Here is a 23772-nt window from a genome sequence, read left to right on the forward strand (position 1 = left end):
ACCAGCATCAAATGCAGTTGGATTGGTTTTTAAATGATTTGTGTGCTACTTGTGCTTGCAGATCTGTCAAGCTCAATAGGTCTGAAATCACGCGTGTGAATATGCATCTTTCTATGGCAGGCACACACATAGGTTCCAGGCATGAATAGCTTGCCTCGGACTGTTGAGCTGTTCAGGCACACGTACGTTTATACAATGTGCAACATTACCTTTTCGTTGACTATTCTCAAATCGTATTCTCCTGCGTCTTTTACCACTGAACTATTCTCTCGTATCACCAACTGTCTCACCGCCATTTGGCATTGATAGAATTGGGGTTAGAGGCTACAAGAGACATGACTTCAGGCTGAAAGGTGTTCCGAATCCTGCAGCATTGCGCTGTTGACGATGTTGCACTCTTCGCCTGATGCGCAATCCTTTTAAGATCTTCCGAACAGCCTGTAACCAAGCCACCTCACCTTTCAAGGTGATATCCTCACTATCGCTCAAGGCTTGCAATCGGAGGGTCCTTGCTGACCGAGACATCCTACTTCATCCAGTGTATGCTGAAATGCCCCTCAACTGAGGTCTTCCAGCACAAGAGCAGGCCCTACGTGTCGTCATGGGCCGAGCACGCCTTCAGGTGCTTTGCAAGGACGCTGCCCCTAGAGTGGTCTGTAACCAGTGGAGAGGGAACAGCGCTTAATGCTAAATGTCCTTGCTATTTCCATACTTCCTGTCTTCCAATGGTGAATTCCGTGTTACATGTCACTTCCATGAGGTAAATTACTTTGTGGTAATTTACTTTGTAGAAATTCCTTCGACAGATTTCATTGAAATGTTTTTTTCATGAGTGGAATCCCCTCAACCCTGCTTCCCCCTTCACTTTAACCCTTACCCCAACCCCCTGCCCAACACCCTTCCTTCCACCCCTTGCCTTAGATGAACTGTCTATAAAGTAAATTACCATGTAGTCATTTACTTTGTGGAAACAATGTGATACCGAATTCCCCTAGGGTCTTCCACATCAGAGCCAGCCTAGAAGAGAGAGAGAGAGCATGCTGTGAAGATGTCTGGAACAGTGGTTGTCATACTCCTTGGTTCACTTCTTTACGGAAAGATAGTACTCGCACGGTGAAGCTGGCCCATTCACATCCCAGACTAACTGAATCCCTGTGCTGTGCTCGAAGGGTCAATACATTGGTCAATCTTCTTCAACGTTTGGACGGCCCAATTTGTCTGCATCGTCCAAGCAAAGAGCATCAGTTTTCACATGTACGCAAAATGATACTCGGTAATATCCGAATTGACTGGCCATAGACAAATAGCAGCAAAGAGTCGAAACTGTATTTCACATTGCTTTTTATTTTTGTATTTATTGCATCGTTTGGTTTAGCAAAACCACTAATGAACACACACATAACAAAAAACAAATATATTTAGTGATAAATTGATTATGTAATTATTCCACGTAAACCGTATCTTTGCACAACAATCAACTATAATAACACTACATCCACATTACATTTATTAGTAATCTGTTCCCCAGCTGCCCCTTCCACATCCCCCCGTCCCCCTGCCTCGATCCAGCCATGACGCATAAAACAGAGCAGATCGCCTTCGATATTATTCACAATAGCTGGGGGGGGCATCTAACATTTTCCTTACACTCGGCGTTTATTTATAATTTTATTTATGAATTTATAATGCGCCGACAGCACGCAGACATCTGGGCACAACAAAACAAAATGAGCAGAACAATAATCAGCGGTCACTGGTGGAGAGCCTGGTGGAAAACGTGGAGTTTACCTGAAAAGACGAGTTTTCAAGGTTTTTCTGAAAAGCCTGAGGTTGGCCATAACTCTAATGGTGGGGGGTAAGGCGTTCCAAGAAGATGACGCCATGTCCCCGAAAAGACCTACCTAGACCCCTGGATCTAGTGAACCTAATTCTTTGTAGCTGCGCAAGAGAGGAGGATCGCAAGTATCTGGTGGGTTGGTGCGGTGGAACCAGAGCTTTAAGATATTCGCGGGCCTTGCCATAAAGAGAGTGATGTACAAACGTACCAATTTTAAATTGAATACGCTCCTGCACCGGGAGCCAGTGAAGTTCTTTCCTAAGATTGGATATATGTGCCCCTCTAGAGATGTTCACGGCCACGCTGACCGCGTCGTTCTGGATGATTTAGCAGGCCTGGATGTTGGATTTTGAGGCTCCACATAGCAAGATGTTGCAATAATCCAGCCTTGACAATATAGTGGCTCGAGCTATGGTCACTGAGTTTTTTTCATTCAGATAGGGGCGGATGGTCCGGAGGAGCCTGGGGTGATAGTTACAGGTCCTAAGAAGGTGTTGCATCTGAATCCAGAGAGGCCTCAAGGTATACCCCTAAGGTTTTAACTTTCGAGTGGGTCAAGATGTTGTTACCTTGTATCAAGAAGTTATCATATGCCTTGATACGTTGCCTTGATGCATACAATTGTGGTCTCAGTAATGTCTATACCTCTTTTATGCTCCCACCAGAAAAAAGCGATCAAGTGAAACCTGACGCGTCATCTCCCTGTTTTTGTGACCCAGCACTGCAACATAGGTTTCGAATTAAAAACAAATGCTTTTGAGGATTCATTATCAAAAGCTGTGAGGATTTCCATTGTTCGCAGAATCCACTTTAGCTAACGCCAAAGACTAAAGTGGGGGGAATTCACCTGACGCCAGTGGGAGCATAATGCCAGTTTTGCAGACAATAGCATCATTGTTACAATTCTTCCAGCCAGGCCGTGCAGTGGATACATGTGTTTTTCTGGTAGGCCAAGTAATGCCACCTCAGGGTCCCAAGAAAAGTTGACACCCAGCTCATCAGATACTGCCCCAAATACCTTTTCCTAGAAAGACTTTTCTCCTGGACATTCTAACCAAATATCAATGAGTGGACCAGCTCACTACATTCTCTCCAGCGCTTGTCCGATATATTATGGGACAATTCGAACAATCTTATGTGGAGTTAAGCACCAAGTATACACCATTCCATATGTTGTTTCCATGTATTGCATATATGTAGATTTCTCCATTTGAGACCAAATTGCTGATCACCCTGTGACCCCAATCATCATGCCGTTTTTGCATACAACCCCATTGTGTTTGTGAGCTTGCTGATGGAATTTTATATATGAGATGAGGTTTCTAGGGATACAGTGTTTTACCAATAATGTATCTAATGGCCGCAGACTCCTCCTTTATATAGAAGATGTAGTAACCATTGATGAAGCTGAAGATACTTCAGCCTGCCCCATAACTTTTAAATCAGGGCTACACATAAGCTTGACATGGGCCTCCCAGCGGATCCTGATACTAGTATTACCCATTATACTGGGGTGGCAGATTCACTGATGTAGCACAGTTTACAGTAGAATCAATTTACTGCTATATACACACACAATAATTAATGTCACCGACAGGTTGTCACCTCTAATAATTCAACCAAAAGTCTTCAGTTGTTGGAATTACTTTCCTAGTCTGGTTCAACTTTCTGCGGCACACCTCATCCATGTGGCTACAATTCATTGTATAACTCTTCAAGGTTTCCATCTCATCGTATCTTTACACAATCTAAAATGCCACTGTTTCTAGGCGACTTTATTCTCACGGGCAGGTAACTCATTGTTTGGGTGTTGATTCAAACCTTCTTGATTTAAACAGCAGGCCTGTTTAAGGCATAGTTCATTAGGTATCCCTATAAGTATTGCTGTTCCTCAAAACACCTATTAGAACTTCAAGCATGCCAGGTAGTTGTTCACAGAAGAGTCTGGTCTTTTTTCCACAGCAGATCTTGTATTGTTTTACAAAATACACCATAAGAGTCAAAAGTGATCCTATCCCATTCAGCTGACTTAGGAGCGAAAGACAAAATTGAGCAGAACCATCCATAAATTGAGCAGAAACGTTCCTTTTTGATGCAGAGGCGTAGCCAGGATTATCTAACATGTGGGGCCTGAAGCTTATGTAGCTGGGCCCACCGCAGTGACATTCACACCTGTAAATGGCCACACAGTGCTGCTGAGTGGGCATTTACAGATTTTGGGTGGGCCTGGCCCGCTCAGGCCCTACCTTGGCTAGACCTCTGCTTTGATGATATATTTGCAAAAAGAACCTTAAGAAGGAACATCAGTAGTGTAGGGTCTTCTGCAAACTATATTCCTGCTCAGAATGACAAATTGAGTAATTGACCAGGGTTGAGGATACTATTCCCAATCCATTTAGGAGGTACAGTGATAGCCCTAGAGCTTTTCTCCATGACTGGCCATCCAATGCATTTAACCTTCTTAAATCCTTGTTGACTCAATGATCTGCACCACATATAATGGACCAAACACCCAGGTCTTCAGATAAGAGTTTGAACTGGGGGTAGTCTACTTCCTATTTGTTATACCCTAGACCCCACACAGTTATGGTGGCATTGAAGAGTGGGTAAATAAGCCCCAGCTGCACCCTTCTCTGGCTCACTCCATCACACCTTTCTCTCTCCTCTACATCCTCTCTTCCTATTCCAACCTTGAACACAGAATGCATTCAACCATATACAATGTATGATGCAGGCAAGTTGCAACACTGGTAACTCTTGTAATATATTTAAGCAATAACAATGTCCTAACATAACCCACTGCTCCCCTTTTTAATAACGTGCCCCACATCCTTTCGCATTTTCCAACTCTTTATCTCCTTATTCCTCCAGCATCGCTTCCCTTATTCCAGGTCCCACCTGTCATGATGCATACTCCCGGAGGGCCAGTCCAAGACCGGCAGCCCCGGGAGCACACATCAGGTACCCAAGGGAAGGTCCAGCAACCCCAAATAGGGGCCCTTTGGACACAGTCCTGGCGCCATTGGCGCCAGGCTCATTTTGGACATCAGTCCTGGCGCCGTAGGCGCCAGGCTCATAAAGGGAGTGCTTTTGGTGGACTTACCTGATGAAGACCATGCTGCCAGATCCAGACCTCTTTGAGGCCTGAAAGGAACTACTTTACCTGTGGGACTATTTTGCCACTTGGGCGTGGTCAGGGAAGGATACATACCTGGTTGGGGAAGGATACATACCTGGGACTTCTTTGGAGGCTATTTAAGCCATGCCCAGACAGCAGCTCACGCTTCGCGTTGCTCTGCTCCTAGCAGCTGGACGCTCACCGTGTCTGCTCCTGCATCCTGACTCCAGCCACGCCCGCTTCAGTTCTGGAACACCTAAAAGGAAGAAGAGAGGAAGAGAAGGTGAATAAAGGACATTACCTGATATTGCATGGGATCCGGAGCCAACACGCCGATGATCCTAAAGGGAAAGACATTATTTTAGGATTCCTCGCATTGCGCGTTGCTGCGCTCAACTCACCTGTCCACAAGGAATTCCGTACTCCTGTGACCATCCGCACGTTCCGCTGCATTCCAGCACCTAGGAAGGAAAAGAGAAGAACAAAAGGTGAGCCAGAGAAGACATTGGGAAAAGACTGATTTGCCCGAAGGCTTACCTGGCGATTGGTGGGGGAGAATTCTTCCTCATCTCGGGTCGGCACGCCTTTTGGCAGTACCGCGCCCCGGCCCCTATGGGGGAAAAAAGAACACGCGCATTAGTGGGTGAACATACAGACATTAGAAAAACCACCCCAACAAAAGCTCACCTGAATTATCCACAGCAAATTGTCTTCTCTATGTGGAATCTTCGCTCAGCACCTGCGCTAAAAGACTAAAAGCAGTCCATTGAAAATAAAGGCCAAACAGGAAGGGAGAACAACCCTTGGACTTGATAAGTCATATACTTACGAAAGCGCCTTATTCATCCAAAAAAAACAGTGAAGCAACTGGACCTGAATGCCCGTCCGATAACCAGTGAAGTAACCGGATTCTACCGCACCCCTGCACCAGAAGCAGGATGGATAGCTCGTTATTTCAAATCTTAAGGTGAGAATTAACGGGAAGGTTCAGAGGCGGTTCGAAGAGAGAGTAAAAGGGGAAAGGAGGGGTTCAACTCGTCACTCCGCAGGTGATTAAAATCCTTTTCCCCATCTACAGAAAGATCTTCCTACGCATCAGACAGGCGAAGTTTGGGGGTCCGGCCCAGTCGGTGTTCCGAGTCCTGCGCATCACCCTAGAAGAGGCCGCAGCAGCCCAGACCTGGTCAGCGTCTCCGTGGGAGTCAGGTGAGCGTTACACCACCAATCTCCAGCATCACTCAACACCCACCTAATGGGGTTGTGGACCCCATTATCGGCTTTGTCCTTTTGGAAGTAAACCTGTTTTTAACCCAGACATTCTATCTCTTAAAACCCTGCACTTCCTCACTCTCCAACCCATCAAACCTATCCTTCATGCATTCACACTTAAGTCCCACCGCCTCCTTCAATTTTTCCTGATTCCATTCGACAAAGTCTACTCTTCATAACCATGCAGGGCACACTACTGTGTGCCTGCCTCGTCCTCGGCACCGCAAATGGTACCAACCCAGTGGTGGCATGTGGGGTCCCCCTATATGCGCATACCCTTCTCACCAACTACTACTGGTCCCCATAGCCATCCTAATTCCTTGCGTTAGGGTGAAGTTAAAGTGTTCAATGGCACCATTGATCTCTGTGTTACGCTCACCTGGTCTCTGCGGAGGCGTTGGGGCACGGTTGCAGCCCTCCCTGGACTTTAATCACCCCCTTTAGGCCTCTGCCTCAGTAGAAAAGCTGTGAGCGGTGGTACATGATGATACTGCTCCTGCGTGGCGGTAAGAGTGTGTGAGTGCGCCAATCTGTGATTGTTGTACCTCTCGAACCCTTCTCACCAAAGTACGGTTTCTGTGAGCATATGCTGGCCCATAAATCTCACCTGTGAATTATGGAAGGTAAGCTCTCCGTCCTGCTACTTCTGGCAGGGGCGCGTTGAATGGAATCTAGTTCCTTCACTGATCCCTGATAAGGATTAGTCCAGTCCAGCTGCGACTATGCTTTTTCTTATGATTGTTAAGTGTCTCTTGAGCTCTTGTGATTCTGTTTGTTCTGTTTAATGTCTTTATATGTTGCTCCTTATGCCCGCAATAATGTCTCTCTTCTGTTTTCTTCCCTTAGATGGAAATGCGGCCTCAATGCAGCTGTGAGACTCAAGCTGCGACCGGATGGAAGATTGATGCTACCGCAACGTTCGACAGCAGGTAATTGATGGTTTAAGGTAATGCGCGAAGTATGGCGAAGCGCCACCTTAAACTGACTGTTTTTTTTTCGATGTCTAACCTTGTCTTCTGTTTTTCCTAGCAGGCGCTGCTGTCGACGATGGAGCGTGTCGTGCTGCGGTGCCAAGATGAAGATTTCTGCGTTCCGGAAAGTGTATATATGAATGCTAGGTTCGCCGAAGAGATGTACAGGTAAGAACAGCTTCCCCTAGTTGGTAAGTATGCTGGCAGGAAGCAGGATGTCCAGGAAGCAGGGTCTTCAAAGGTAAGCAAATCTGACCTCAGGCAACGGTGAGCGTTATGCTGCTGGTAAGTGCAGAATTACGCAAAGCGTCTTTATATAGCTGTGAATCCATTAGCAGCCACACCCAAGAATACACTTGTGGCTGCTTGATGGATGGAATGTTCAAGGTTAATGCATCTGAAGTGCTTAATGGATGGAATGTTCAAGGTTAATGCATCTGAAGTGCTATGTCCATAATAAAAGCTTTTTGGTGTTAAATGGATGTTCTTGTTTACTTTTGTTCATGAGCCTGGCGCCAAAGGCCAAAGGCGCCAGGACAGTGTCCATCCAGGTCTCCTGTGCATGCGACCCCTGCATGCCTATGCCCCTGACTTCATGACCATGACACTGGGTGATATATAACAATGTTTTGTGATGCACCACCCCATTACTTTCTATGAACTAAAACTTGCACACCATTGTCTTTTAGAATGTTCCGTGAATATCCCTCTCTTTGGGATACTCAATCCAGGAAATTAATCGCTACTTTGGTGTCTGCCTCCAACACAATCTCTGTCTCAACCCTTTTAGAATATAGGTCCATAAGAACTATGACATACTTTCTCCTACCTCTGTCCACCACAATTGGTCCTAGAATGTCTAAAGCAATGAACACCACATACTTGGCAGCTCTAAAGACCAAAGAGATTGGACATAGTTTCTTAACGCCTTATCCTCCATGTCCCACATATTACAGACTTAACCAACTGTTCCACCTGTGCATCCCAAACTAGCCACCATTAATCAGCTCTTAGCCTCCCTTTGCTCATTCCCAAATGTCCTTCGTGCCCAACCTCTAATAATCTCGGCCTAGTTACATGTGGCGGAACTACGCTTCCTGCTTTGCACAATAAATCGCCCTCCATGCTCCGCTTATCCTGGACCTTTTGAAATGTACCCAATCCTTCTGCATCTGACCATCATCCGTCCCAATGTGTTCTAACATACCCCATGATGCGGTTCAACTTACCATCCTGCCTGGTGGCCTCATCTCCGAATCTTCTTTACTCACCGTCCCATCACAAACCATTAAAACCTGATCCGCATCTTCTAAGTGATACTTCTCAGGAGCAGTTTTGTCAGCACATAGGCTTGCTCTAGAGAAATGATCTGCACGGTATTGTCCTTACCTGGCTCTAAATGTATGACCTTTTAGGGACGTAGCCCATCATACTATTACGTATAAGAGAAATTCCATCAAGACCCTTAATCAGGAAAATCCCAATTAAGGGTTTATGATCAGTATGAATCGTGAACTCCCTTCCCCACAGAAAAGCTCTGAACTTCTTGATTACCAACACCACACTGAGTGCTCCTTTTTCTATGACCGTTACCGTGTTTCTACTCCTCTCAAAACTCATTATGCAACTGCTACTACCCTATGCACTCCAGATTGACTTTGCATGAGAACAGCCCCTAGACCAGTATCACTGGCATTCATCATGAAAAACAATTTGCAGCTGGTATACAAGTTTGCAAAGGCCGATGCATAGGCAATTGCCTTTTTTTTTACATCCTGAAATTCTTCCTGCCATTCGTTACACCACAGAAACACACTCCCTTCCTTGCATAATTCTCTTATGGCCTTGCACCTGTCCGCAAAGGGTACAACTATCTTGGCGTCATACTCAACAAGACCTAGGAATGACATGACCTGCTGTTTATTCTTAGGGGATTCTATTACATTATTGCCCTTACCAATTGACCCCTTGGCTCTCACCCTCTGCCACTAATGTGCCTTAAGTAGCCAATGTACCTTGCATTTCTCCTTACGAAGCGCGAGGCCAGCTTTGGATATTATTTCTAAATCCCTGCTCAACCTCTGACCTTGCTCTTTCATGTCCTTTCCATTGACTGCTATGTCATCTTGGAAATACGATACCCCTTTCACATCTTTCAACAAATTATGCATTACTCTTTGGAAGAATGCAGCTGCTGATACTAATCTAAAATGCATTCTTCTAAACCTGAACGTTCCCTCCTGTGTCACAAACGTGGTGAGATCGTTGGAGTAGGGGTGCAACCTCACCTGATGATATGCAGATAAGTCTAGCGTGCTGAAAACGATTGCCCCCTCCCATGTCACCACTTCTCCTATGTCTGAAAGTGGAAACCTGTCAAATGTTACCAAGCTGTTCAATCCCCTTGTGATCTGAACATAATCGTACCTGACTATTCCGTTTGCATACCACAACTACAGGAGACACCCATTCAGATTCCTCAACAGGTTCAATCACCCCTTCCTTTTCTAACCTTTTTATCTCAGCTGTGACTTCCTACCTCATAGATATAGGTACTGTCCTGACCATCGCCACAACCGGGTTAGCACCCTCTTTTAACTGGATCCGATGATGATGTCCTTACAAGCATCCTAAATGTTGGTCAAATATTGCTTTGTATTTCTCCTCTGGACAATCCTCGCCATTATTGTTCACTATTGCAATATGGCCTGGAACACTAGGGTCCACTACAATCCCATCTAAGACTGATCCTACCAGTCTAATAAGCACCCTCCCTTCTTTGACACATAGACATCAGCAGCAATAATTTACTTCCCTTTTGCATCTTAGCTCGAAACACAGCAAGAATTTCTATGTGCGCACTGCCAGAAGCATTCACTTTCACTGCATGGGGCCTGAACGTACTCCCCTCGAACCTGTATCAACAAACATGGATACTGCCACACCATTCACCACTGTGTGTGGCTTCTCGCCCTTCCTATGTCTTGAACCAACTTGGCTTACAGACCACCTCACTCCATCCACATTCTCGCCGCCGCCTTCTCCTCCACCATCACTATCCGAATGCCTGCTTGATTTCCTTGACACCACTGTTAGAAATGTTTTTGCAACAGCGTGTGAAATTTTCTCGCTTTCCACACTTGTGGCATACAGCCTTGAGACCTGGACACATCCCATCACAAGCATCTCTTCGCCTTCTGTCTCCTTCCCTTTCTTGTCATCGGAGGGGTCTGCTGTAACTTTCTTGGCAGCCTGACCCACTTTGCCGGCACGTGGACGACCTTCCATTTGCACAACTTTTTTGTCCAGCTCCTTTACTCATGCTATCATATATTCTATCTTCTTAGCAATCTCTAGTACCTTTGCCAAGGAAAGATTCTCTTTGGTCCAAATCTCTACCCTTATTTTTTTTCTCTATTTCTATAAGCATAAACTGGTTCCCCAAGCGTTTGTGTGTCAGTCCAAAGCTGCATTTATTTGCAAGTTCCCTGAGGCCGCTGTTAAGTCTTCAGTTAATTCACCCATCTGTTGTTCTCATATCCCAAAGTAGTATCTTTCCAATATTATACTCCTCTTCTTTTCTAAATGGATGTAAATTTTTGGTAGTATCGTTTCATATGGATTCATGGCCTCGCCTGCACCTGTTTCCTCATCTGAGATCTCCACTCTGTTCTTTGCCAGGTCTGGCAGGCTTTCCAGGATCCTCCGTCCCTCGAACCCCAGGCAGTGCATGAGAAGAGCACATCACCTATCCATGCTCTGACAATGAGTGCTCTGTGGAGAACGAGCAATGGCACGAGGTCCTTAGCACTATTCAGCCTCTCTGCCCAAAGCTGGGCACCACTCCGAGCATAGGGAGAAACCCCCCTCGAATTTTACAAGGATGGTATAGTTCACGATGGTCGCCCGGGTCGTCGATACTGTGCAGATGCCACGCAGATAGCGCGGTTTGGGTCATGACTGTTCACCCTTTACACTGGAGGAGTCAGACAGTCCCTGGGGGCTTTTCCAGCTTGCCACCACTGTTATACCGAAGACCACATGCAAGTATGGTGGTGTTGAAGATCTTAATTCTCTTGTTCAGTTGTGAGTAAACAAGCCCCCAGCTGCACCTTTCCCTTGCTCTCTTCTTTACCTCACTGTCTCCTTTCTCTCTTCTATATTCTCGTCTCCCGTTCCAACCAAGAACACAGAACATATTCAACTACATACAATGTTTTCAACTATATACAAAGTATGATGCAGGCAAGCCGCATCACTGGTAATGTCTAACCTAACACTATTGTTTTGAAGTTGGGAGTAAAATAAAGTTTCAGCAAGTTACAAAGCAATTCCTAATCTCAAAGGAGACATGTTTTAGATTCAGAATACAAATTTGGTAGCTGCCACCACATATAATACACTGATCTAGCTCGCTCTCTCACCCCCTCGCTCTCTCGCTCCCACCTTTCTCTTCCCCACTCTTTCTCCTCCCTCTTTCCCCTTCCCCCCCGCTCTCTCGCTCTCCCTTCCCCTCCCTTTCCCCCTACCTCTCTCACTTTTCCCTCCCTCACGCTCCCCTTGCCCTCTCTCTGCCCTCTCTCTCTTTGCCCTCTCTCTCTTCCCATCCCCCTCTCTCTCTTTCTACCCCCTCTCTCACTATATGTCTCTATCTCTCTGTGGGTGAGAATCATGTTGCCAGGTGTAAATTTGCTAGAGCCACCCAATCCTTTGCCGATAGCAGAATTACCAGAGAAAATATACATCTGTTTTGACGGGGGAGGGGGTGTTTTTACGATTAAAAGTAGGATAAAAGGAGCAGCGACAGAGGCCTCCCCCGAGGTGTGGAATGGCCTGGTATTTGGAGACATTCATTGTCATTGTGTGTGTGCTGCAGGACCATTGCTATCACAGGGAGGACATGTGGTTTGTACAGCGGATGAATGGGGTGGACGCGGATGGACTCTTGAGAGGGTGTTGGGGTGCTGACAAGCCTTGAAAGCGACCAGATGACCAGGCTGTAGGGTTTATAGGTGTTTATTTTCTAATGTTTGTTAGTGGTTAATGTTGGTGCGTACCATAGCAAAGGTTCAGCACCACCACCAACCAATCAGTGGCCAGCATGCAACATTAAAAATTGCCTTGGTTTTCACAGAAGAAACAGATCACAGGTTTTAATATCCGAGGGACCCTTTCCAAGCAAAAAAGAAGCGAAATAGAAAAGGAAATTATTTAACTATACGAACTTTGTAAATGGTCCCTTATTTAAATTGCACAATGTTAATTTATAATGATCACTTCCAGTACATATTGGAGCTCATTCTGGTTCAGGCGTAACGTAATTGAAATTACTTAAGTCCTGCATAAGGCTTTTATGCATTTTGTTTACATTATGCCTCTTTTTCATTCATTTGTATGGTAGAGAGGAGGGGCAGACCGTAGGTTAAGATTCTGCCGCTCCCTTCCTCTCCGCCATGCAAACACTCGACGCATTTGCGCCAGCATATATTTTCATACTGTGGATTCCTATGGAATCTGCCTGCATTTTACATCAGCAAAAAAGCAGGCGGATTCCCTAGTAACTCCTTGTGAACACTGTCTGCCATGTGCATGGCAGGCAGTGTTTACTCATATTTCACGGCGCCGCAGTATTTTACACTCCCCTTTTGCACTCCGCCATGCAAATGAAGAAAATGACGTGGCAGGGACCTGTTGACGCAAAGGTGTAAACGTAACCGGTCCCCACTGCGTAATTACGCAGAACGCCAAGATAATATCCATTGTACTCATAATACGAGTGTTACACTTGTCTTATTGAGCAACGCATATTAATAAAACCTAAAATCCCCATATAAATTATAAATCTATATCAACACCTAAACATTTAGTATTTTAACCGCTTCCAGTGCTACTCCCCCCATACCTTTGATGTCTTTTCCCCACCAAAAAACATAATCCGGGAGACCATTTATTTATTTTTCCATTGATGTGAAAATACTTGTATATACTGTTGAGTCAATGCTGCAGTCCTACTTGTAATAATCTGCATATGAAAGGCACGGAATATGTTGATTGCCGAGTTTGGGTTATTCTAGCAATTTTGGAAGGTCGACAAGGTAGATTAAATACCATTTGGGTGTCTGTTTAAGGCCAAGTGATGTGGCCATCTCTTCCCTGGCACCCCCGCATAGTCCCCCCACCCCCTCACAGTAGTGCCAGTATAGAGGGCTATTAACATGAACAACACTTTGACAATTGCATGATGGGCCATTGGAAAGGCTGTGGCTGAGAATGTCGCTCCCAGCTTGAGTAGGCAGGGATTAGGCTCTAGTAGACCAATAAGAATACTGTTGTGCACCTCCTTTTCTCTTCTTCAATACCACGATCCAGTCACAATAGACAAGCAATTGTCCCTCTGGCTGACTATGAGTGGGCACGATGCAAGCAAGGACAAGAATGGGCCATTGTTATCTTTTCAGTATGCCGTAAATTGCCTTGTCTCCATGTTTTAATTCCTGAAATAAAAGATGAAATAAAAAAGTGTTATTCTTGTCATAACTTGTCCTGTCCTACCTTATCATAAGACCCCACTTTCTCTGTTGTATAGAGGGAAGATCTTGGAAGGGTCATAGAGCTCCATGTTAGCTGTGGTGGGACTATCAGGGACCTGGCAATAGAACAGACGGTTTCATTCCAGACTCTGCTTCATTCCATTCCAGACTCTGCTTCATTCCATTCCAGACTCTGCTTCATTCCATTCCAGACTCTGCTTCATTCCATTCCAGACTCTGCTTCATTCCATTCCAGACTCTGCTTCATTCCATTCCAGACTCTGCTTCATTCCATTCCAGACTGTGCGTCATTCCAGACTGTGCGTCATTCCAGACTTTCATTCCATTCCAGACTCTGTTTCATTCCATTCCAGACTGTTTCATTCCATTCCAGACTGTTTCATTCCATTCCAGACACTGCTTAATTCCATTCCAGACTCTGCTTCATTACAGACTCCGCCCTCTTCCTGACATGCTGTATCTATTTAATTACTTTCATTTACATTGGCTTGTTCACCGAGGACTTTATGGCCAATCTGTTACTGCTTTGCTACCTAAGTATTTCTGTCACTTTTGTTTTAGGGACAGCTACATTGAGTTGGAGAAATATTTTCTAAGGAGTCATCAGTTCCAGTCCTCCTGCAAGACCTCACTGCTGCTCTTGGGAGCAATGAATTGGACAAAAGGGACGATGAGGGGGCTCGGGCTCTCTGCCTGCATGACCTAAGCAAGGCATGATAAAGAGGCGTAGGATTGTCTAAAGAGTGGGGCCTGAAGCTAATGTAGTTGGGCCCACTGCAGTGACACTAACCTCTGAATACCAACACAGCGCTGCTGAGCGGGCATTTACAGAGTTTCGATGGGCCTTACCCGCTCAGGCCCTACCCTGTCTATGTCTCTGTCTTATGGTCAAGGGAGACCAGATATAAGGGTTCAAAGGGCAAAGAAAAAGGGATGTCTTTCTCTCACACACATATTGATAGGCGTGGACACAGACACACTCCACCACCCGCAACCATGTGCTCTCATCCTCTTTGATTCTCTTGTGCGACTATCATCCTTTGCCTGACCCCTGTGCATGCTCCAACATTAAGGACAATAATACAATTATATATAACTGAACAGAATATATATAGATTGGCACTACCTTAACAGGCTGATGATTTGTATAAATAGACACATCTTGTGGATGCCCATTTACACTGGTGGGCAAGTCTTACAAAGCCAAATATGAACATTCCCGGGTTGGGTTCATATGCAGAGACGGATGTGTATGCTGATGATAGGCCAAAGAAGGCCTCTGGTGTGGGACTTTACAAGACTTATCTCTTGGTATTAGGTAACCCACCTTTTAATAATTGTCTGTACTACACACGTTGGTAGAGTGATTGAGCAGCCAGGCTTATCTCAAGAGGGGTAATGTGAGCTGTAGAGCTGTACCATGAAATTAGTAAATACAGGTATCCAAGTAAACTATTACACACTTAAAGTTATAATATATATACATTGTTCTGAGGCTTGTGGAATCTGCTTAGATCACATGCTGTGCATAGGCTGACATCTAGTCGAAGCTGCGGAGTATTACAGTTTGTTTTTCGAAACTCGAAAATGGGCGTCGACACAGGGCGTGCCAGTAATGCTATCCCTAGTGTGACGTCCACTGTACCCAAGATCCCTCACGCGTCTAGGATCCTCAGATTGTTTTTTTCCGCCATACTGGTCGGAAAGCATTTTGCGGAGTCCCCCTGGCCTTAGCCATACTTTTGCTAAAAATTTAAAATAATAACCTATTGACATCTTTCCCCACCCCAACGTCGAACTTCGACACTCGAAGCCGGCTGGAGAAGAAATCGACCGTCGGCTGCTGCACGACGGATTTGGGCCTCGGAAGGCCGCTGGCCTCGGCCCGGGCCTTGGAAGGCCTCTGGCCTCGGCCCTGCAAGTAGGGAGAGTGGGGAGTGGTACATACTCTACACTCTTGGTATATAGGTACACCTTATACATTTCCTACACTTAGCCCGCTGCCTCAAAGTAGGTATGGAGGGTACCCCTTTTCAATTCTGCCCCAAGTGCAATCGCAAATACCCTTGGGTCGACAGGCACGCCACGTGCAATCTCTGCTTGCCGAGGGACCACCCCGAAGCGAACTGCAGAGCGTGTAGTAGGTTTAAACCTAAGACACTTAAGGACCGTTCGACGAAGCGTTGGGCCCACCACGCCAGGCAGGCGGCCATGGCAGCGGAGGGTGCCTTCAGCGACGGCAGCGACGCCGTACTTTCGGACGGCGAGGGCATTACGGCGTCGAAGGACAGCCGAGCGCAGGTCCCCGACCTCAGAAGGTCGTCCGGCAGGGCGGCTATGGGGAAGACCCCCGGCGACACAAGCGCTTCACATACTACACACACTAAACACACCAAGTCCAACCGAGACTCGACGACGTCGAGTTCTCGGAAAGAGGCACAAACAGAACGGTCCGATTCGGTGTCCTCTGGGCGCTCTCGATCAAGATCGCCGCATGACTCCAGGCAATCATCCACTCTTGCCAAGAGTGCCTCGCTCCCTAGGCTAACAGAAGTTCGGAAGACGACTTCCACCCCCAGGCCGCGCTCCAGGAGTCAGAGCCCGCAGTTAAAACCAGCGAGGCCCCACGCTCGAAGGACAGGGACACCATCCTCGACGCCAGGTGTCGAAAACCTCCGGAGCCACTAAAGGACAGGGAAAACATTTTTCCACTCACGGGGAGGGGGGAAAACAGCAGAAGAAACAACCTTTGCACTCTTCCACACCTGTGAAACACACCACTCCCTCTAAACAGACCGACAAAACCAGGTCTGCTGATATGTCTAAAACCAGCAAAGCTACTCAAAATAAATACCATAGACTTGCTGAGAGAGTCATCCCCAGTTCCAAAAAATGGTCCAGTGAAGACATAGATAGGGTCATGTCAAGAATGTCTTTTATGATAAAAATCCAGAACATTTCCTCTCGTATGATCTACAGGGAGCGACACCCTCAGGCTCTACTGATCCTATCCCCCTGAGTAAAAAGCCCCGGTTTGAAACTCCGATGAGGTCAGAACCCTTCGAGGTACAACCATACACAAGACCATACTCACTGTATCAAGGAGAGGCTTCCTTTTGTGAGGACCAAGAATTTGGTATGATAGAAGAGCAAACCGGGACGGGCTACTATGGGGATGATGAGGACCAGGAAGAGGAAGAGGAGGACCCGGAAACATACAGAGTAGATTCCCCGGTAGAGAACGAAGCCCCGGTTACCGACTCCCCGGTCGATAACCAACCCCTCCTAAACAAGGTTCTTGCACGCACAGCAGAACATTTCCACATTGACACCCACGGTGTCCAGGAGGAAAGGGACTTCGCAGAAGAGTTAGTGGGAGAAAGGAGGCCTGTTGCCCAGACCATCCCTATCCTTAAGTCCATTCAGCGGAGAATAGATCCGTCCCTGGTGAACCCAAACCTCACCAGAGCAGTCAATCCCAGGGTTGAAAAGCTTTTCAGGGCGGCCCAGTCTGACCCTCTCTATATAAGAGGACATCTGAAGCCAGACTCCCTAGTTGTCACCAGGGAGTCTGGCTTCACTGGAACACCCTTGTCATCGTCCGAAGCTCCTCCCGACAAGGAGAGCAAAAAACTATACGGTTGCGGCAGGAAAGTAGCCTCAACGTCCGCCTATCAAGCAAGGATTGCAAACTCCACCACCCTGTTGGCCAGCTACAACTGCCATCAGTGGGAAGAAGTCGCTGCACTCATAGCCTCTGCTCCTGAACCTTTAAAGGGCCAGTTAGCTCGGATTTCCGCAGAGGGTAGAGCCGTGTCTGGTTCCATTTTGAAAGCAACCTTCGACACCGCGGACAACGCAGGCAGATTGATAGCGGAAGGCACTGTTATCAAGAGACATGCGTGGTTACAGCAGTCTGGTTTTAAAGCAGAAACCCAGGCATCATTGTTGGACAAACCGGTGGAAACCGATCTGTTGTTTGGTAATGCGGTCGAAGACGCATTGAAGAATGCCAAGGACGAATACGAAACACTCAAGTCCCTTGGCCAGTTAACCAATAAACCCCCTAACCAGAGAGAGAATAGTAATTTTTGTCGCCTACGCGGCCAAAATTCCCAGAGAGGATCTACCTATTCCCAAGGGCAGGGTACACAGTGGAACAACAACCAACAGTCTACCCAGCGTTACGGCAGGGGTAATAGGAGAGGTTGTGGTAAAGGCAGAGGCAGCCCCAGCAAGGGAGGCGGTACGCCTCCATCAAAGCAGTGACGCTCAGTTCAGGGTCCCTTCTCACGCAACCCCAGTAGGGGGACGCATTTCCAACTGCACCCAGGCTTGGGAAGGGATCACATCAGACAGATGGGTGCTGTCAACAGTATCCACAGGATATTGTATAGAACTACTGCAGCGTCCCCGGAACCATCCTCCACGACAGAGTACACTCTTTAGAACATCAGAAGATTCTCCTCGAGGAGATTGCCATTCTGCTAGAAAAGGACGCGATAGAACTCGTCCCGGGACACCAGGTAAACAAGGGTATTTATTCAACTTACTTCCTTGTGCCAAAGAAAGTTTTGACAATGCGCCCAGTATTGGACTTACGGCCTGCCAACAAGTATGTCAAGCCCCAAAAATTTCGTATGACCACGCTACAAGAGGTAATCCGCCTCCTAAAAAAGGGGGATTACATGGCAACCATGGATATGAAAGATGCTTATTTTCATATTTCCATGTTCCCAGCGCACAGAAAGTATTTGCGCTTCAAGGTGGACAGTCGACACTACCAATTCAAGCTACTGCCCTTCGGGATAGCTTCAGCACCAAGGGTATTCACCAAGGTACTGGCAGTGGCGGCTGCACACCTACGCAGGGAGGCAATCCCAGTGTACCCTTATCTGGACGACTGGCTCATAACGGGGGAAACCCCAGGAATTTGCAGGACAAACATTCAAAGGACGATCGACCTCCTCCACGAATTAGGCTTCTCAATCAACGAGAAAAAGTCAAGCCTGGTGCCAAGCACCTCCAATCAATTCCTAGGAGCAATCCTAGATACTCAAGAGGGGTTGACCTTTCCTTCAGAAGAAAGAATTCGGAATATACTACTGCAAATAACGCATTATCAGTCCGGTCAACAAATAACGGTACGCAAAGCAATGCGTTTACTGGGCATGATGGCGTCATGTATTTACCTGGTCCCCCACGCGCGCCTGCGCATGCGTCCCATGCAGGAATGGTTGGCGAAACAGTGGTCTCAGGCAAGTGGTCAGTGGGGCGATCTAGTGGTCGTTTCGCCAACACTGGTACAAAGCCTTCACTGGTGGACAAGAGAGAATCTCGCACAGGGGAAACCCTTTTACGATCCCGAAGTACAGGCAATAGTCACTACAGATGCATGCCTGACGGGGTGGGGAGCTCCCCATCTCCACCACACAGCTCAGGGTCTCTGGTCTCACTCAGTGGCCAAGAACCACATCAACCTGCTAGAGCTTCTGGCAGTATTCAGAGCGCTTCAGGCGTTCGAGCCCCACCTTCTAAACCTTTCAGTGCAAATCCGGACGGACAGCACAACAGCCATGTTCTACCTAAACAAGCAAGGAGGGACTCGCTCGCCAAATCTGTCCAAGCTTGCCCAGAAAATCTGGATATGGGCACTCAGACGGAACATCTTCCTGTCATCACAACATGTTCCAGGGGAGCTCAATTCCCTAGCGGATGCTCTGAGCAGAGACTCCCTCCCAGAAGAACACGAATGGGTTCTACATAGAGAGGTCGTAGAAGATATCTTCTCTCAGTGGGGTTTCCCCACTATAGACTTATTCGCCACAAGCGAAAACAGACAATGCCCAGGATTTGCATCCAGGTTCCTCCAACCAGACTCCCACCAACTCCTCTCATCAGGAAAGTGGTGAACAAGATGAACAGAGAGTCGATGACGTTCGTCCTAGTTGCTCCCATGTGGGCAAGACAACCGTGGTTCCCACACCTACGCAGGATGGCGGTGTGCTAGCCCATCAAACATCCAGCCTGGTACAACCTACTGTCCCAGCACCAAGGTCAAACAGTGCACCAGCAACCCAACTCAATGAACCTGGCAGCATCGCTCCTGAGGTCATAGAGTTTGGACATCTCAATTTGCCACAGAGGTGTATGGACATCCTAAAGGAATCTAGGAAACCAAACACAAGGCACTGTTACTTTGACAAGTGGAAGAGGTTTGTTATCTGGTGCCAGAGTAGACAAATCAACCCGGTTGATTGCACTCCTTCCACTATTGTTACATACATGCTCCACCTGCTAGATGCAGGATTGGTTTTTAACTCACTGAAAGTACACCTGGCAGCCCTGTCGGCTTACACCACTTCCCATAGCAAGGTTTCGTGGTGGAAAGTACCAGTAGTTAAAGCCTTCATGGAAGAAGTAAAGAGACTTCACCCTCCTATTTCAAACCCACCACCAGGGTGGGACCTTAATGTGGTGCTAGCCAAGCTCATGGGCCCCCCTTTCGAACCCATGCATAAAAGCAGTCTCAAACACCTGACTTATAAAACGGCCTTCTTAGTAGCTATTACTTCTATAAGAAGGGTCAGTGAAATTCAGGCTCTGTCAGTGCAGGATCCCTTCTTTACTGTCCATAAAGACAAACTGGTTTTACGCACACACCCTAGGTTCTCACCTAAATTTATATCAAAATTCCATGTAAACCAGTCCATCGAGCTTCCGGCTTTCTTCCAGAAGCCGCAAAGCTCGGCTGAGGTGAAACTACACACCCTAGATGTGCGTAGGGCGGTCCTCTACTATGTAAATAAAACCAGACCGCTAAGAAAAACAGATCAACTCTTTGTCTCCGTAGCTACAGGCAGAGAGGGGATCGCGTCTCTAAAGGTGCCATCTCGAAGTGGATTATTAACTGTATCCAGCTGTGTTACTCTCTGAAAGAACTCTGCCTTTCACGCCAAGAGCCCACTCTACTAGAGGCATTGGGTCCACTCTGGCTTTCATTGCAAATGTACCCCTTGACACCATTTGCAAAGCAGCCACTTGGAGCTCTAGTCACACTTTTACTCAGCATTACTGCATTGACACCCATTCCGAGGCAGATACACAAGTGGGACAAGCGGTTCTAAGACACTTATTTGCTCATGACCCTTCTCACATCCCACCTCCTTCTTCAGGTACTGCTCGCTAATCTATGCACAGCATGTGATCTAAGCAGATTCCACAAGCCTCAGAAGGGATACATTACTCACCGTAATCGTATTTCTGATGCTTGTATCTGCTTAGATTCACATGCAACCCACCCTTCCTCCCCTCTGAGAGAAGGCGCATGATTGCTTGTAGTCTTACCTTTCTGTCTATCTGCTTGGATTATCTGTACTCCCGCTACTCCTCATGCTACCTCATGTCAGAAAAAATACAATCTGAGGATCCTAGACGCGTGAGGGATCTTGGGTACAGTGGACGTCACACTAGGGATAGTATTACTGGCACGCCCTGTGTCGACGCCCATTTTCGAGTTTCGAAAAACAAACTGTAATACTCCGCAGCGTCCACTAGATGTCGGCCTATGCACAGCATGTGTTTCTAAGCAGATACAAGCATCAGAAATACGATTACGGTGAGTAATGTATCCCATATATAATAGTGACTGTGTGCTGAATTTACTTTTCTCTTTATGCTAGTGTATCTTTAAATAAATAATTATATACTTTACACCAAAGCTCTGGTCAGTGTTTGCTTGTGCTACTGTGTCTCTGTACCTATTGTGTATACTCTATATACTGCCTAACTCTTCTTGAGGGAAGTCTGACTGCTCAGCCACAGCTACCAAGTGAATCTGTGTGGTACAGACTGCTACCAAGTGGGTTTACTGCCAAACACCTGTAGTCTTAAATCTTTTGCAGTGGTCCCTAAGGGAACTGCACAGGTTTCTGTCTAACATATAACAGTGACAGTATGCATACCTAGTGCAGATTTGAGGTGCTATTTTTGAAACGGACTACTTGCTTTTTAAGGCAGTGAAACTAGTCTGACAGTGTATTTAACTGGGAAAACTGGGAGGGCACTGCTGAAACTGGTATGACTGTGATTTATGGGGGAAGTTTAAAACGTGTTTGGTAATGTCGATATTGACATGAACATGTTAAAACTGATGAGCTAATCTCTGGCATATTTGAGTACCATGGTATATTTGAGCATCATTCCGGACAGTTTGGCACTCTGAGCAACTTACTATTAATGTAACTATATGAGCAACTCTCAGATATTATATGGAAGCAACACACATCATATTCTGACAACACTCTTGCATATTATGCCAGCTCGGATTGTATTTTATTTGATAGCAATTCTGATTTGTGTATCTGTCAACTAGCAAGGTACAGCTGTGTGCTTTATATCCACTGACACCACATTTAAATATTGTAAAATTGCATCCCTTCAACGATACATAAACCTGGTGTAGTTTCTACTGGCATATGATTTTGTGTTTAGAATTTTGCCTTTTTTGCAGGGTCACGCTTTGTAAGTCATTGCTTTAAACAAGTGCCATCATATTTGTCCGGTGTTTCTATGTGGCATACAATTTTCTGGTGGGCAAGTCAATAATTTGCTGCTACAGATGACTGATGCTTTGTACTATTCAAAATCTTGCATGAGCAGTATTGAAATATTTCATGAGTTCCATTTCAGAACTCCCTATACATTTTATGGATTTGAATACACTTTATTCTGAATAAATCCACAAACTCGACCCATTCTTTAAACATTTTTGAGGGAGGAAAAACCAATAATCCCTTCTGGGTTGGCACCTCTTGTTTAGTGGAGGCATTTTTGTCCCAGCTTTTTGAAAGTTCATCAAAGGCCACTGGAGTGTGCACAAGGCTCTGGGCATCAGCAGCTGTACAGTGGGAATGGTCACTCTCAAACTGTTCAGGCGGGTAAATCCCATCCAGAAAAATGTAGAAAATTAGGCTGATGGACCAAGCTGATTGACTTCCAATAAGTCTACATCCAGGCAGCCTTCAAATCAAAAACACCAGGTTATCTTCCACCCATTACATTTTCCAGGGGTGATTTTGAGCCCTGATCAAGATGGCGGCTTAAGTTGAGAGCTTCATCAATCTTTCTACATTTGGAACAAACATGGAAAGTAATCCTGTTAACCATAGTGAATTCATCAGCTCTAGAATGACGTGCCCTCTGGAAATCTCTGGTGCAGTAATACTTGAGAAAGAAGCACAGGCATTCGGGAGATAGCACCCATCCTGGCCATATGCATCACTGAGCAAGAGACGGAGGAGCCGCCCGAACAGTCGCTGACCGGCCTGCGATGGTGGCCAGTGCTAGTAGAGCTGGATTACGAATGGCCGAGGCTCACAGAAAGGAGTAGGACGCCATTGCTGGGAAAGAGCTGCTGGAATTGGAAGTCCTGATTTGGCAGCCATGCTCAAGAGTGTGCAGGTCAGCTGGACTGAGCTGGGGGGATCGTGGAGGATCAGAACTGTTCTGCTGCACAACACTGGCGGTGAGCCTGAGGGAGAAAGCAGGGTGCCCAGGACCAATTTGCGGAGCTTGGGGCAACCTTCGGCGCTGGCGAGGAGATCATGTCCAACTGTGAAAATGGGGGCATTTTTTCAAGAGTGCTGAAGCAGACGGCATGGGGTACAGTCACGATCATTAAAATGATGGTACGCCAACTCCCAGAATGACCTTCATACCCCATGAAATACACCAAGCCTACACGCAGTTGCCCCAGCAGATACCAGGCCCTCCTTCACAGCAGCAACCGCATAAAACGATGCAAGAATATATACCCCACAACACTTTCCAGCAGACATGTAACATGCACCCTTTTAATGGAACACCCAAAGGCACGGTTGTCCCGTTCCAAGGCACAACCGTGATGAGGGAAACCCCTTCTCATTACCGGGGACAAATACCTACACTGACTAGGACAACCCACAGAGAGCTCTTGCGTGTCCGATCCTGTCAATAACCCTTAACCCTGAAGAGGAACCCTTGGTG

At 46.6% G+C, this 23772-nt stretch overlaps 1 protein-coding gene across 6 annotated transcripts in view; it reads right to left on the reverse strand.

Moving 5' to 3' along the window:
- LOC138489239 (pregnancy-specific beta-1-glycoprotein 3-like) overlaps positions 1–23772 on the reverse strand; it is a 222083-nt gene that overhangs the window by 55906 nt on the left and 142405 nt on the right. For 3 of the 6 annotated variants that reach the window (XM_069616936.1, XM_069616934.1, XM_069616933.1), the window contains one exon: positions 12196–13689. The exons of the other annotated variants lie outside the window; for them this stretch is intronic. In XM_069616936.1, coding sequence (XP_069473037.1) covers positions 13642–13689 — 48 coding nt within the window. In that variant the 3' untranslated portion in view covers positions 12196–13641. Of the gene's footprint in view, positions 1–12195; positions 13690–23772 lie in introns of those variants that run through there. 6 annotated transcript variants of the gene reach the window in all.

Source organism: Ambystoma mexicanum, chromosome 9 (assembly GCF_040938575.1).
Source record: "Ambystoma mexicanum isolate Mex_15411 chromosome 9, UKY_AmexF1_1, whole genome shotgun sequence".
In the NCBI taxonomy this organism is placed as follows: Eukaryota; Metazoa; Chordata; class Amphibia; order Caudata; family Ambystomatidae; genus Ambystoma; species Ambystoma mexicanum.